Here is a 16,441-nt window from a genome sequence, read left to right on the forward strand (position 1 = left end):
CTGCAATCATTTTTAATCTTTACTTTTCTCTGTATTTTTTTTTTTGTTTTCCAGTTCATCTGTGATGAGATTCTACACCACCACCACCTAAACAAAACCATGTGCAGCTGCCCATGAGGTTTAATTGGAAACAGATACCCACAAGACCCACTGTGTCAAATCATGTAAAAGACAAAGAGTAAAAAGAAAAACAATAAGGAACATTTATGTTAGGTAAAATGCCCACTGGGGGATGGGTGGTCTTGAAAACCCTGCAGATTTTGTTGTTTTTCTCCAGGTAAACTAGAGCCTTTTTCCTTTTTTAAATAAATATTTTTTGTCCGCACTGTCTATCTGACCTTATTATCATTTTTGCATTCAGAAACATAAAACAGGTGTAGCTTTATGGATTTTACTTCTCAATTATGTATCTGTCTTATGTAAGTGTGCATTCAATACTTTTGCATACCATTTATTCTTTACTATTCCTATATAATTTTAATTATTTTTTTCTTTACGTGTATCTTTTTGTTTGAAATCTTGTAAAGTACTTTGAGGTACATCAGCTGTATGGAAATGTGCTATAGAAATAAATGTTGCTATTGTTGGATTAGCAACAAAACTGCATGTTGCTGAAAAAAACTTCAGCACTAATAAGGATCTCAAGAATTGTGTTTTATAAACAAATTAAAATATCATAAGGGATATCGGAAATGTAAGTTTCATATTCCATTGTTGCCAATAAGTGAGGAGACTGCAATTATTGCTGTGATATTGCATATATAATTAGACGCAACTCAGACATCTCACTTTGGAGTTGTCATTCATCACATACTATTCTGAAAAGACAAAGTAAATTGACAACAGCACAAAACTGACAACTGACCTAAAATATTTACAAAGTGTGGATCTTACTTATTAGGAGACTTTAGAATATGATATGGTCTCCAAAAAAAGTTTTCTTGAATGTATGCAGTACTTGATTAAACTTTGAGGTGTGCTTTCTTGCAGGAGTCTGCAGGACTCACAGGATCCAACTTAACACTTTGCAGAATTAGAAGAAGTTTTGGTTCTGCAGGAGGAAGCAGGTAGGACTGAAGTATAAGCAGATGAAAGGGGGATTAAAAACATCACACCCATGCAAATATCTGGACTTAACATTAGCACAATGACTCGCCATAAACCTACTGTTAAAAAGGCTTAAAATTCTACTTATTTACTGGTTTTGGGTTATCACCTTGCCCCAATTTCAGATTTGTGAAGAGATTTAGTTGCATTTCACCTTGAACATCCTGGAATTAAACTAGTGCTAATAAAAAATACTAAGACTTCTCATAACAAATCAATACTTATTCTGATTGTCTACTGACTAGTTAAGTAAACAATCTGCAGAAATTTCCCAGATAAAGAGATTATCCACTATAACTAGAATCGTATTTTTATTACAATCTCTGTGAAACAATAAGGAAATTTTAGAAAGCATGGATGACGTGCCATTAAATTCATCTAAAATATACAGTACATATTTCTTTGCTTTAGCATTAAGAAAGTTGAAGGGAGTATGACCTGTTTCATGTGAAGGTTAGCTATGTATAAAGCTTTAATTTGATTTTAATTCAAATCAGTTTAATAATGCACCCACCTAATGACTTAAGGATATGAATATCTAAGTGACAGGCCAACAGACTAACTTATATAAAAAATTAACACATACAGTACTTGTTATTTCACTGGAATTCACTAAAAATATACATTACAAACTACTATTAGCATAACATGATTAAAATATCTATTTTTGTTATGACATAAGAACAAAAAGGCTGCTAATTGTAAGAAGTTATTGTACTTACTAAACAGTGAATATACAAATAGGAAGAAATTAAGAATCTGCTGTTGATAAAATACATTGAAAATTGGGTTAGAACAAGTAATAAGCAAAGCGAAAGACTCACTTAAACACTCTTTTTATGATAGGATTTTTTTGGTTCACATTGTAAAACTAACTCTTATTACAAAAACGGTTTATAACCTACCCATGCTTCTCCTGTTCCCCTTTAAAGTATTGTGCTTCTTGATTCCTGGCTGTTCTTCTGGCTCGACAAAAACTTCAATCTCTGCAGGAACATTCTTGGATTTTTCTAGAAAGAGAACAATGTTGGTGACAGATGAAGGCAGATCGTAACACTTAATTAATAAAGATATTGCAGGCTGAATTGCCAAAATGTAAATTCCTATATTTATTCAGTCATCCTTTTAGTGCATATGCAAAAATGAGTATGTGCTAAATGTTGAAACAGGGGAAATTACGTGAAGCTCATTAGATAACAAAGCAGAATGTTAATAACTATTTTAAAATTAGCTTTCATACTGGTGATCACAGTGCGTTACAAATAGTACTCTACTTTGGTTCATTCAGGAAATAAGCCACATTGTGTTATGCAATGAGTGGAATGCAGTATACAGTACATTAAATCAACTACTGTTGATTAGTTTGGATAGTTTTGCAGCCTCATGGATTCAGCTTCCTAGGATTGAATTCTGAAAGCAGTAGCTTTCTGTGTGGAATCTGGGCATTTTCCCCATGTTTATTTGGCTTTTCCTCCTAGAGACTAGCATGCTGTATTAACAGTAAATTCTACATTTGCCTGTGCGGGTGTGTGCTTAAATGGGTCCCTCAATGGACTAGTTCTAAATGCGGTATTGGTTCCTTCATTGCACTTATTGGTTCCAGTCCTGCACTTGTTATTATGAGATTCATCAACGAACTCCAGCTTCACTAATATAGTCTAATGCAATGTTTGTAAAACCTCAGCCAAGCATTGATTTGTTTTTCAAACTCCCATTAATTTCTGCCCTCACATGTCAAGAAATGTTGATAGTTAAATCTTTCACTTGGAACAGCTGCTTTTATCTGCATTGAATAGGCCATACTTTTCCAAGACAAGACCATAGTCTCAGATTTATGGGCATTCATTCCAACCTCAACCACATCCCTCTCATAGCTGTGAAACCTTCCAGTTCACACCATAAATCACAATCTGATGAGGCCCAAACAGTGACAACATCACTGGCAAATGGAAGAGATGCAATCTGAAGAGTTGAAAAACTGAATAGATAACCTTTCAAATCTTGGCTGCATCTTGATATTTTGTGCATTAAAATCACTGAGTGATAATGCACCATAATGCACATCTGGCACAGTAAAACGCTTGTTATTAAACAGTTCACTTAATACCAGGTGTGACAAGACTATTAATTCACTGACTGGTGAGCAGCAGTGACCCCAGAACCCTACGTTCTTGCGGCACTTTCCATAAGATGTGGGGTGCAGAGTTATAAGCTTTTTCCACATCCACAAAGCTCCTCCTGAATCCTAATGTTTTGCGATTTTATTCCACAACATATACGTACTTGTAGTCAGTATATTATTGCTACTCCAACATTTAAGGTTTATAAAATACATTAACTTCAGAAATAATAGGAAATGTTCAAACTTTGATCATTAGAATACTTTAATAGAATGTCCAAAGTTAAACAAAAAATAAGTCTGTTCAACTTAGTTTTTACAAAAGAAAATAAAAATAAGACCAAATAATATTGCAGGTACAGTATCCTTTACTGATACTTTGCTGAAAATTCCTCAGCAATAATGACAGTCTTTAAACCTTTCTAGTAAGTCTCGATAAGCTTCTTGCACCTTTCTGCTAGACGTTTCTCCCAACTTCTAACTGAAAATTGCTCTAGTTCTTGAATGTTTACATGATTTCTTTTGCCAAAAGCAGATTTCAGCTCATTTGAAAAGGTTTTCAATCAGATTGTGTATAGAAATCACTGGTGGTTAACATAACATAGTTCATTTATTTCATTTTACCATTTTTTTGTGGTTTTTGATGTGTTTTGGGTCACAGTCTGCTGAAGATCCCATGATCTTCAATTTCTATTGTTTTCTGACACTAGGCAACTCATTCCACTCTAAAATGTCCAGGAAGTCCTTTTAATTCATGATTCTCTTAAAAGGTTCATGACCACAGGCACCAGCGACAGCAAGCAGTCCAACAAAATTATTGAGTCTTCATCATGTCTTATTTCATCTCCTATACACAAGTTACTAGTCTACATAGAGCTATATTGCAGTTTCATCAGTCTGCAGAACATTTTCTCAAAAAAAAAAAATTTCTTTTTACTTGATATGTTGTTATTTACAGATTAGTTGTGCATTTTAATGTTCACCATTCTACAGTGGTCTCCCTTTTGGCTTTCACCAATAAACCACTTCTTAGTTTAGTGTGTGACATACGGTAAGGGTTGAAGCCATCACTCCAGATTAGGATTATACTCTTTGAATGTCTTATGTAGTGTTTATTCAACATTAATCATCAACTTTCAAAAATGCCTTTGATCCATTTTCCTCTTTCCACTACGTACTGGGAAGTTCTTGAAAGTTCAATATAGGCAACAGTTTTCTTGATAACATTGCAAGATATGGAATGCAAAGGTCTTTGGAGATGACCTTGCATCCATTTGCATTTTTATGCTTGGTGATCATAGCTTCAGATGGTTTCCAAAACCTGTTATGTCTACAAAATTATCAGTACGAAACAGGGATTGATACTGACCCTGTTTTAAAGCCTTAAAGCCAGCATTTATTGGTTAATCATTGGTTAATTCTTGTCATGTGATTACTAACAATTTAACATTTAAGTGTCGACTACAAGAATTAATAATGATTCTTCTAAATCTGCTAACCTGTGGGTGGTGGTGGCCAATGTATTAAATGTATACTATATAACCTAGCTCTAATTCTATTATTACCATTAGTCTCCTTTAATACCTTTTTCTGTTTTTGAAATTGTTTCTATTTCTATCTTGTGGTCCAACCTATCTGTAGATGTAACTCCAGAGTTTGTGTAGAGAATGTTGGAAATGGTTTGGGTGGCATTGGGTGGGGGAGGGTTTTGGATTTGCTTTTGTTAATTTGGTTTCGTAGTAAGAATTTCATGGTGGGATTGGGGGAGAGTGGATATGCATATACTGTTTGGGATGGGTTTTTATTACAGTGGTATTACTTTTATTATTTGAAAATTTTAACTGTTTTTTATTGGTTAAAAATAAATAAAAATCTGTATAAATAGTCTAAATGTGAGCAGTGCTAGGAGGAAACTTTTTACTTGACATTGTATCTGCAGGACCAGCCAGGGGATAATGCCAGCTAACATAGCCAAAGGTGCATGTACTTTTCCTATAAACAGAAATGGCAAATAATTTTTTCATTGAATATATTATTGAATGTGAAGTTTTCATTTTTTTCACTTGCATCCCCTTTTATCTAAAGATACTGCTTAAATGAAGATCACATTTCAATTTGTACACACAAGCTTAAAAAAAAAAAAAAAGTTTCATGAATATATATACAAAACATCATCTTGTAAATGTTATTCTTATCTCTCTCCTCCTTTTCAAGAAGAAGGTATTGGAGTATCAGAAGCAGATTCAAGGACAGTTTAAGCCTCAGGTTATAAAACTACTCAATAGCCACTGGTACTGACAAATGCATGAATGTTTTCAATATACATTGTCTGATGCTTAATTAATGCATGACGTTGCATTAACTGGATATGTCTGTATTTACTGTCTGTTGCTTGTATTTTATTACTCTCACTACTCCATAAGGAAAAAGTAATTAAGGATTTCTTTGTAAAATGCACACGTTAATAAATTTGATTTGTTTGAAATATTTTTAAAGCGTCACATCTTCACAAAACTCTGGGATTTCTTAGTAATATACTGTAGATCAGACAATGAAAAGAGATGACCTATAACTTTGTTGTGACAGAATATACATCATTTTAAATAGATTTTTTTATTTTATGATAAATATCAACATACCTGATGAATTAAGAGTAATGCCTTGTTGCAGTTGTGATAGGAAAAAGCGTTCCCTCTGCGAAACCTGTTCATCCCAAGTTATCAGGATTCTATGCCTTTCCTCAGCATTCAAGTGAAGGGAGTGAGGATGACTCTCAATAATATGGTTCTTTACACTTTCAAGACTTTGTAGATGCTGCAATCCACCACAAACCATACAAACTAGCAAGTCTGTCTGAGGATTGTAGTCCATTAAAAACAAATTACGCCATTCATCTTCTGTACTAGGGATGCATTCACTTGTGAATGGATCACTCAGTATGTCAGAATATACTGATGAGTTATGTTTTTGGAAGCAATCCTCACCATCAATGCCCGTATTAGCATACTGGAGCTTCCCAATTTCATCATCTGGGGAGTAAAATGATACAGCATTAGCAGATGAGAGGTATGCTTAACATACAGAATGTTTCTAAATGATGGCAGTTAAAAAAAAATAGACCATGTCAAAAAATTAGGTACAACACTTTGGATAATTTTTATTTGATCTTGCTTTACATTTTTTTCAGATTACATTAATATTTTAATATTGCCTTTAGGACTTTTGTCATTATACTGCAATTGAGGGAAAAATGTGAGAACACAAAAAATAAAATTTGAAGATCAAAGAAAAGTTCATTTAACATTTACAAAATATAAATCAGGCAACACATTCTGAGGACCAGCTGTACAAAACTGAACTAAGAAAAACACAGCCGCCCTTAAGACAGCATGATTGAAAGCCAAAGTATAGATCATAAGCAGTATGCTAAACTTTTATCTGATGTAAAAATAAAAAACGTTTTACTTATAAGCACTGAAGGAAATTGGGCAGAATGCATTAGAAGAATTCACTTCCTTGCATGCATAATTCAAATTAAAATAAAACATTTAAACTGCAAATCTGTTTTGAAATTGTTTAAAGGTTTACCATATCGTAACGTCTTTTTTATTCTGAATTAAACATTTGCATAGTTTAATGGCTAGTGTCATATTAGCAAGAAGTGTCACTGGTGTATGTTTACATAGGTTACAGTCCGGATTGCATGCTACTAATTTGTATTTTGAATCATACTTGATTTTACAACAGGAGAAAAATAACATTGGATAAAAATATGTTGAGCACTTTCACATTCGATGTGCTCAGATATTGGATGCTTGTAAAATATACTTGTAGGATCAATGGTTTCAAATTATTTTCACCATTAAGGTGAACAAAGATTCCCCAACTGATGCTTTGAAAGCCCCTGCATACAGTATATCTGTATTTAACTAGCTTCAATTTGCAGTTTTCAGTTTCACCACTGAATGGAATAAAGAGTAAAAATTACCTATATTTTACAGTCCATACCATTGCCAATTTAAAGGGTCTCTTCCTATTTTGTGCACAATTTAGAGTCAATTCAAAACAAAGGAACTCTTAAATAAGTAAGAACAGAAGGAAGGAGCATATTGGCTTTAGAACCTAACATTAATTTAACAGGGAAACACAGGAAACATGAATTGCTACCTGTGACCTCTAAATATGACCAGAATATTTTTTTGGTTGACTGCAGTTTGAGTTTAGAGAAAAGCACTACCAATCAACGGAGTGCAATTTCCACATGCATAAAGTGATTTGATTTTTATTTTAGTAAAATATGCACTGAAATACTGCATTGAGCAGCAGGGCAGGTAAGATCATTAGCAATGGTTACAAAATCCAGATAAGTAGTAAAAATTACTAGTGATTCAAGCACTGCAAGTGCTGGTCCCCATTTGCTGCTGTGGTGTTTTGATTTATTTATGCGTGGCACGGTAGCGCAGTGGTAGCGCTGCTGCCTCGCAGTAAGGAGACCCGGGTCCCTGCGTGGAGTTTGCATGTTCTCCCCATGACTGCATGGGTTTCCTCCCACAGTCCAAAGACATGCCGGTTAGGTGCACTGGCGATCCTAAATTGTCCTTAGTGTGTGCTTGGTGTGTGGGTGTGTGCATGCCCTGCGGTGGGCTGGCACCCTGCCCGTGATTTGTTCTTGCCTTGTGCCCTGTGTTGGCTGGGATTGGCTCCAGCAGATCCCCCATGACCCTGTGTTAGGATATAGCGGGTTGGATAATGACTGACTGAGTGATTTATTTCTGTATTTTATTTTTTACCTTCTGATAAGTTTAAATTGTAATTCAGTCAAAATGAAGGCTCAAAAGGCTGTGCTGGTAGCTCTCTTAAATAGAAGTGCTTACAGTTGCCTGATAGTAATTCTGTTTACAGTGCATTCTAAAATTTAAAATTTTCCTCGGAATCAATAAGGTATCTGTCTAGAAAGCAAGAAGACTCCTTTTAATTTTTTTCACATCTGGTTTTGTTGCTGCCTTGGTCTAATATACTTAAATGCATTTTCCCCCACATCAAGCAACATTTAATAACCCAGAATGACAAAGTGAAAACACTATTTCAGAAATGTTTGCTAATTTACTAAACAAAACAACTGAAATATCACCTTGACACAGGTATTTAAACCCAACTGCTCTGACACTTAAAATCTGGCTCAGGTGCATTCCATTCTATTAATCATCACTGAGATGTTTCGACACCTTGCTTGGAGTCCACCTGTGATAAATTCAATTGACCGCACATGACTAAGAAAGGCCCACACCCCAGTATATATAAGGTCCCATAATTTACAATAAGCATTGTAGTAGAACCACACCATGAGGTTTGAGGATCTGTGTACAGAGATAAGAGACTGGATTGCGTTAAAGCATGGATCTGGAAAAGGCTACTAAGCCTGCAGCACTTAAGCTTCCCAGCAGCACATTTCCCTTAGTAATTGGAAGAAGTCCGAAGCAACCATCACTCTTCCTAGAACTGGTCACCCAGCCAAACTGAGCAACTGTAGGAGAAGTACTATGGTAAGGGAGGTGACCAAGAACCTGATGGTCACTCTGGCAAAGCTCCAGAGAACCTGTTTAGAGATGGGAGACACTTCTAGAAGGACAACCACCACTGCAATACTCCAGTGGCCATAGAGGAGCCTTTCCTCAGAAAAACACACATGGAGGTCCACTTTGAGTTTGCAAGGAGTCACCTAAATGACTTAAAGGACAAAAGCCTACGAGAAACAGGATTCTTTGTTCTGATAAGACCAAGATTAACATCATGACAGGAGGAAACCAGGCACTACTCACCACCTGCATAATACCATTGGTGAAGCATGGTGGTGGCAGCAGTATGCTACAGGGTTGTTTTTCAGTTGCATGGATTAGCAGAATAGACAGGGTTGAGGGAAAGCTGACTGGAGCAAAGTCTAGAGATATCCTTAATGAAAACTTCACCAGAGCACTCTGGACCTCAGACTGGGCCAGAAATTCACTTTTAAACAGTACAATGGCCCTAGCACAAGGGAAAGGCAACAGCCAGAGCCCGGACTAGACTGAGGAGACATGGAAATAGCTGTCCAGCAATGGTATCCACCATCTTGGACAGTGCTTGACAGAATCTGCAGAGGAAAATGGAAGAAAATCTCCAAATCCAGGTGTGCAAAGCTTGTCATGTCGTATCCAAAGAAACACCAGACTGTAATTGCTGACAAAGCAATTTAAAGTAAATAGTGACTAAAGGGATTGAAAGCTGTTGGTATTGTATGAGGAAGTCGAGAGTGGCACAGAAGTATGTAAGAGTTGTATAGGATATGTACAAGGTAAGTGTGACAGTGGCGAAGTCTGTGGTAGGAGTGACGGATGCATTCAAGGTGGAGGTGGGATTACATCAGGGATCGGCTCTGTTCCCTTTCTTATTTGCAATGGTGCTGGACATGTTGACAGACGAGATTAGACAGGAGTACTGATGACATTATGATCTGTAGCGATAGTAGGGAGAAGGTTGAGGAGACCCTGTATTGATGAAGATATAGCCTGGAGGAGAGGAATGAAGGTCAGTAGGAAAAAAACAGAATACATGTGTGTAAATGACAGGAAGGTCAGTAGTATGGTGAGGATGCAGGGAGTAGAGTTGGCGAAGGTGGATGAGTTTAAATACTTGAGATCAACAGTACAGAGTAACGGGGAGTGTGGAAGAGAGGTGAAAAAGAGTGTGCATGCAGGGTGGAATGGGTTATCAGCAAGAGTGAAAGGGAAGGTCTACAGGGAGGTAGCGAGACCAGCTATGTTATATGGGTTGCAGATGGTGGCACTGACCAGAAAGCAGGAGACAGAGCTGGAGGTAGATTTGCACTGGGTGTGACAAGGATGGATACTAGTAGAAATGAGTACATTAGAGGGTCAGCTCAAGTTGCACGGTTGGGAGACAAAGTCAGAGAGGCAAGATTGCGTTGGTTTGGACATGTGCAGAGGAGAGATGCTGAGTATATTGGAAAAAGATGTTAAGGATAAAGCTGCCAGGTAAAAGGAAAAGAGGAAGGCCTAATTGGAGGTTTATGGATGTGGTGAGAGAGGACATGCAGGTGATGAGTGTTAAAGAACAAGATGCAGAGGACAGAAAGATATAGAAGAAGATGATCCGCTGTGGCAACATCTAATGGGAGCAGCCGAAAGAAGAAGTAGTCACGAAAGGGTCTGAATACTGTAAATCTGCACAGAAATTATAAAATCCTGTTTTTGCTTTGTTAAATTGGGGAATTGAGCGTTGGGAAAATTTTTACTTAATCTAAGGGGCTTTGCTCCCTGGTCACTTCACTCGCTAACCCCTGTGCCTACGCTACACACTAGCCACTTTGTGGTTCTGTCACTCGCGTATGGGGACGCTGTTGTACAATTTAAACAGAGTTTTATTTTCATGGGAATTGTTACAAATGCAAAACAGAACTATTTTACATTACAGCAGTAATTAACCATATTAAAAAATAGTAAAACGTAATAATTTGAAAGTAAATTATATTTCATGTTGCGTTAAGAGTTATTTGTTGCATCATACGATTTTGTTCTGTTTGGCTTTGAAATTAACACACAAATACTTTTTAAACTTACACTTTTACTGTAAAACTTCAGTAAAAACAATTTTTTGAATAACATTTTTGTCAAAATCGCATTGAATTTTGATTCTGTGTTTGGACTTTCATTGTAACAACGCAATGAATAACTCTATTGAATAAAGTGACTTTTTCGAATGTTTGGCTCTGAGATTTGTTAATTATCTTTGCAAAAGCTATTCTAGTAGGAAACTGTTAACGCTTTAATATGAATGGCATATCAAGATCTCCTTTGTTGTGTAATGTTATCTGCAAAATATGTACTACATTAGCTTACTTGGATACATTCTTCTTTCTACAGTAATTCATGCGGAGGAAGACCAGACAGCGTTAACAGTTGTAGATATTCTTCGAGATATTGTCAGTTGATGTTTTTATCTTTTGCACGATCACCACCAAATTTTTCAGCATAGTCTATTGATGCACATTTAACCAATTTGCTGTGTAACCGATCAACATTTTTGGCGTTAACTCGTTTGACTTCATCGTATCTCAGTGCTAGGATTTCCCAAGTACTAATTTTACTGTCAATAACCCTTCGTGATGAAATTCTTCAATAAGATTTGGACATATGTCTTCTTTAATTGGGAACTTAAAGTGAGGAAAACGTTAAAGTTTAGAAGAGCTGAGACAGCAAGAACTGTGTCTGTCAAAAGCATTCACACGAATGAGAGGTGAGAGAACCATGTGCGTTTTTGAATATGGTTGAGAGGAGGGCGGAACTTGATAAAATCTCTTGAAAAAAGTCTTGTCTTTTTTTATATAATAGTGAGATGTGTTTACAGTATTTTGAAATTCCTTTATATCCTACCTTCCAGTCTCAGAGATATAATGTCATTACGTGCTTCCATTTTAAGATCTTGGTCTACATCTTCTATATGGGTGCTGAAGGGGAAAAAAAAAGAGAAAATTAGACCTGTTCCAGTATACATATAGTGAGGCAATAAAATATTCAGCAATATAGAAGTATCATCCACCCATTCATTTTAATTCACAGTTCCAATGTCACAACTGGAATGTAACAGTAACCTGTAGTGTGGCAACCACAAATTTTGTGACACTCCACATGAAATGCCAGTTACTGTGTTTATACCAGTAAAGTAAGTAATGAACTTTTTTATATATTAATTTGCTATTGAAAAATATTTATACATTTAAAAGGGTTTTAAAAAGCATTTACTGTACAGTATATATAACTAGTTCAAAGAATTATATTAACACAGAAACAGCACATTTCAGCTGGTCTTAATTACCTATTGTTTGTGTGTGTGCTATTTTTTGTGCTGGTAATGCATTTTTTTTATCTTCAGTAAGAAATGGCAAAAAATAAACACATAAAGTGGTTATTACAGCCACATAGAAAATAGTAAATTCACGAAAAATATATTTTAAATGTCTGCTTGTAGAAAAAAATTACGACAAATAAAATGCAGAAAAGTAACACCAGTATACAGCCTGAAAGCTGGTTTACAACTGCTCCTTACTAAAGCATCCCTGTGAAGTACACAAGGTATGTTTTAGAAGGTAATGAATCAAACTTAAGACACATTTCACAAATTCAGATATCATGAAACCTGAAATCATGCAAGTAATTCTATTTTTTTATATATATATATATTTTGCATAACAACATACCAAACACACTCATTTATAGTTCACTGAATCTAAAATATTATTAAAAAGAAAAGTTACAGGTGACTTCTATGTAAAACAACACATACTTTACTCTCAAGAGGAATCCAAGTTGATAACAATATGAATAAAAGAAGTGGCTCAAGGTATAAGTAGGCATGCCGTCATTTCACAGTTAATTACACATTTTAAATAAATACTAATATTCTAAAAAGAAAGGGGTGGCAGTTGATCATTTCTGTGAACCACACTGTGCAAAGTCTACATGTTATACATACAATGTCAACCACAAACCCTAGGAACCTGTAATTCACATATTTTAGTGCACAGAATCTAATCTTTAGACACTTACAAAATCAACACAATAGAATAACCCTTCCAGGTTTTGGCTCATTCTTCTTTGAGTGTGTGTTAAAGATATAATATATTTAAACTGAAACTTGATATCCCTGCTCTCTCACCTTTTCAGAGATCAAAAAGAGAAGCTGAGGAGTAAGATTCAATGTGTAGTAACCAGCTACAGATACTAAGGTACAATATCTCTAGGGTTACCAGAGGCTCTGCAAGCTGAATTCATCAGGTACTTCACCGATACTGTAAGGCCAGGTTTATACTTCACGCGACACAACGCATGCTCCAAGAGACGCTCCTGCTACGCAAGCATTTTACTGTTTACACTTGCATGCGGTCTTTACGTAAATCTGGAGGAATCTACCAGGTGGCAGCGCGAGATATTATCACAGTGAGAACTGGTTCGGCTTCACTGTGTTGTAAATTGCCTGGAAGATCCATTAAATTCCGATGATACCTTACCGCAATATCTCTGAAAACGATGTTGATTAAATCCATCAATCCAGAGATGTGCCCATTCCAGCTAGCATTGGGCATGAGGCAGAAACAATCCCTAGAAGGGGCATCAGCTCATCGCAAGGGGAATACAAGCACTCACATACACAGTTGAGTCATTTTAGTGCCACCACATCTGCACATCTTCGGAGGGAAACCGGAGCACACTGGAAACCCAGCAAGAAAACATGTAAACTCCAGGCAGGGAATACCAGCGACATGACTCCCTGCGAGACAACAGTGCTCCGCCATCGTGTTACCCCCATTTGTGTAATTATTAACAGTATTCATTACTTAAACAAAATTAACTATTTATCTGTAAAATGTAACATACATACTTTAATGCATTTCATCATAAAAGTGATATCAAGTATAAATCTAAGGATTCTAAATGTGCAGAGAGTTGAAATATCATACATTTAATATGTGTGTTCTGTGTGGCGATCTATTGATGTATGCCGCTCCTGTCAGGTCAGGAGGAAGCCCCAGAAAAAAAAGACAGCACGAAAGATGGTACGTGAGACTTTTAAAATGTATCATGTCATTACGATCAGGAATATGCGACGCTTGAATAGCTATGTCTATGTAGATAGTAAACAGAGACTCTGTTTACACATTCAACTTTTATCACACTGAGCCCCTGAGTTTTTGCTGGTACTGCAACTCGCGCACGTTTCACGTTAATTTCTGAGGACCTGCTCAGAGGACGTGTCAAATAAACACAGGGAACACGTGGCAGTCATGATGCGTACGCGTTCTGAGCATGAAGTACAAACAAACCCTAATTGTCTGTTCTATCTGGCAGTGCACACAATTAGTATCGTGACCTGGGCACACTTTGGACCATCTGAGTCAATGTACTATTCAAGTTGTAGTAGTCTATATTCTGCACAAACTAATAAAAAGTGTGCTTTATTAACAGCTAATTTTCATTCACTGTCTGAAATTCTAATTTCTATTCCCACTGATGCCTCATATTATCTATGGGTGCATTTAGAGATTAGAATTAGGGTAGGGGATATTAGCTACGAATAGCTGCACACAGGTACACTAATCCAAGAATTCTAATTAAAATCTCCAAACATTACAAATGTCTTCAATGTTGCTAAAATGTACACTGTTAACAACAAATAAAAGTTAGGAAAGTCAGGCAGGTTTCTTTTAGCAAAGTGTGAAATTTTTATGTAGTGGAAGAAATGTGTTGAGGAGTTTATGCATGGAGCACAGCTGATCAAACTAAAATTTCATTACCACCATAAACATCACTTAAAGCATTAACCTCGCTGTCCACATTTTGTAAATTGTGCAGTGCAAGGTTTGTTTTCTAAGGATTGAATTCAGACAGCATTTCAACAAATACTGTTTTCTTTACACAGATTTTCCAAGGAGATACATAATGCAAGTATTTTAATGATCAAATAATAAACAGACTTTTTTTTTTCCTGGAAACAAGGCCTTGTTAATTTATGGATACCATCTTCTTTTGGGAAGAAGATTCAATAGCCAAATAATGTTGAGTAAATACTTTAACATGAAAACAAGGTTGTTGTACCGTGTTAGCCATTATGAATGTAGAAAAGCCAAGCAAAATGACACCTTTTATTGGCTAACTAAAAAGATTACAATATGCAAGCTTTCGAGGCAACTCAGGCCCCTTCTTCAGGCAAGATGTAATCAATAAAAGGTGTCATTTTGCTTGGCTTTTCTCTACATGAAAACAAGAAAAACTAGGCACTGCTCATATATAGCCCTTCTACATATGGTGCATTAACAGCCAATATATTAACAATATTGCTGAGGGTACCTAGACAGAGATCAAACTACTATGCAACAGGGGTCATCAACAAAGACAGTGTCTTTTTATAAGGCCCTGAGAAAAAGCAAGAAAAACAAACTCTATTCTTCCTGAAGAGTGTGTGAAGAATTGCCAGAAATCAGTAACACGTATGTATTCAGAGAGTACCTGGGAATTGTTTATTCCAGGAACAACAAAGTAAGTAGAATTAGCAGGGTCTTACTCAGCACAGGTAGGAATAACCCTGCTGATAATCCAAGGCTTTGATCAGTGGGTGAAATAGAGATCACAGGATTGGAGAAAGAGTTTTAAGAGGCAAAAGAAAGGAATCTTTTATGCTAGCATTTTTCAACCTTTAAGTACTTGCGACCCGAGTTTTCATAACAGTTTTAATCGTGCCCCCCTAACAATTTTTGAAATGTGGATGCCTATTTTATTATATTTTATTATACCTAATTAACCTACTTTTATCGACATTTATCTAACTCTATATTTATTGTTCTAGTATCAGGATGTAGTTTAAGTTAATTTGTTTTGGTTTCAACAGATGGTTTTTTCATATTTTTGATTCTTGTTTTCTTTTTTTCACATCTTCACCCCCCTATTTGTTACTTCGCACCCATAGGGGCCCACCACAGGTTGAGAACCACTGTTTTATGCAGTTTCAAATAAACCATGAACTGCTTTGTATGTGAAAACAAGCAAGGCAACAGTTTTTTTTTTTAATTTTGTACTTGTGTGACTTCTTTTGTTGTTCCCTTCCTTAGCAGTTTTATATTCAATGAAACATCTTTAATATACTGTGGCCTTCTCAAAGTTTATTGTATGTTTGAGCATGGCTGAAGAGCACCCTCTGTAGTACATAGTGATTACATATTGTTTAAAGAAAAAATAAAAACGTACACAAAAAAATAAACCAATGGAGAACAATGTTCAACTTGAGTGCATGTCTCATTTTTAAAGGTAACTATTTCTAAATGATTTGCCTGCTAAACATTTTTCTCACATATGGTATCTGTATTAATGTTTTCAAGATTTTCCTACAAAAAAGACAAACTTTGTATTTAAAATTTTATTACTTATATAACAATTAAATTTTTCCCTTTAATTTTTTATTTTCGGGAATTTTAAATTTTTTTTATCCATCCATCCATTTTCTAAGGGAATAAACAGGGTCACTCCTACCAATAAAAAGGGCCAAGGCAAAAATTGGGGGGGTAAAACCAAAAAAAACCCCCAAAACCCTTTTTAAATATTATTTTCCCCTTTTTAAAAATCAGACCAGTATTTTTTTCCTTTTCCAATATAAAATTGGTTGCTAAAA

At 35.8% G+C, this 16,441-nt stretch overlaps 1 protein-coding gene across 1 annotated transcript; it reads right to left on the bottom strand.

Annotated features, from left to right (window-relative positions):
• Positions 1-1,986: 1,986 nt before the first annotated feature.
• Positions 1,987-11,751, bottom strand: LOC120539332 (spindlin interactor and repressor of chromatin-binding protein-like). Its single transcript, XM_039769308.1, has 3 exons — positions 11,656-11,751; positions 5,866-6,255; positions 1,987-2,117 (listed from the first exon to the last, which is right to left on the bottom strand). The coding sequence occupies exons 1-3, from the start codon at positions 11,693-11,695 to the stop codon at positions 2,002-2,004; spliced, it is 546 nt and encodes a 181-aa protein (XP_039625242.1). The 5' UTR covers positions 11,696-11,751; the 3' UTR covers positions 1,987-2,001.
• Positions 11,752-16,441: the final 4,690 nt, after the last annotated feature.

This window comes from Polypterus senegalus, chromosome 11, assembly GCF_016835505.1.
Source record: "Polypterus senegalus isolate Bchr_013 chromosome 11, ASM1683550v1, whole genome shotgun sequence".
Taxonomy (NCBI): domain Eukaryota; kingdom Metazoa; phylum Chordata; class Cladistia; order Polypteriformes; family Polypteridae; genus Polypterus; species Polypterus senegalus.

Coding starts and splice junctions, on each gene's coding strand:
- LOC120539332 (XM_039769308.1), bottom strand. CDS start 11,695: ATGGAAGCACGTAATGACATTATATCTCTGAGACTGGAAG. Junction 6,256..11,655: donor TATATCTCTGAGACTGGAAG/GTAGGATATAAA, acceptor TTTACTCCCCAG/ATGATGAAATTGGGAAGCTC. Junction 2,118..5,865: donor CATTACTCTTAATTCATCAG/GTATGTTGATAT, acceptor TTCTCTTTCTAG/AAAAATCCAAGAATGTTCCT.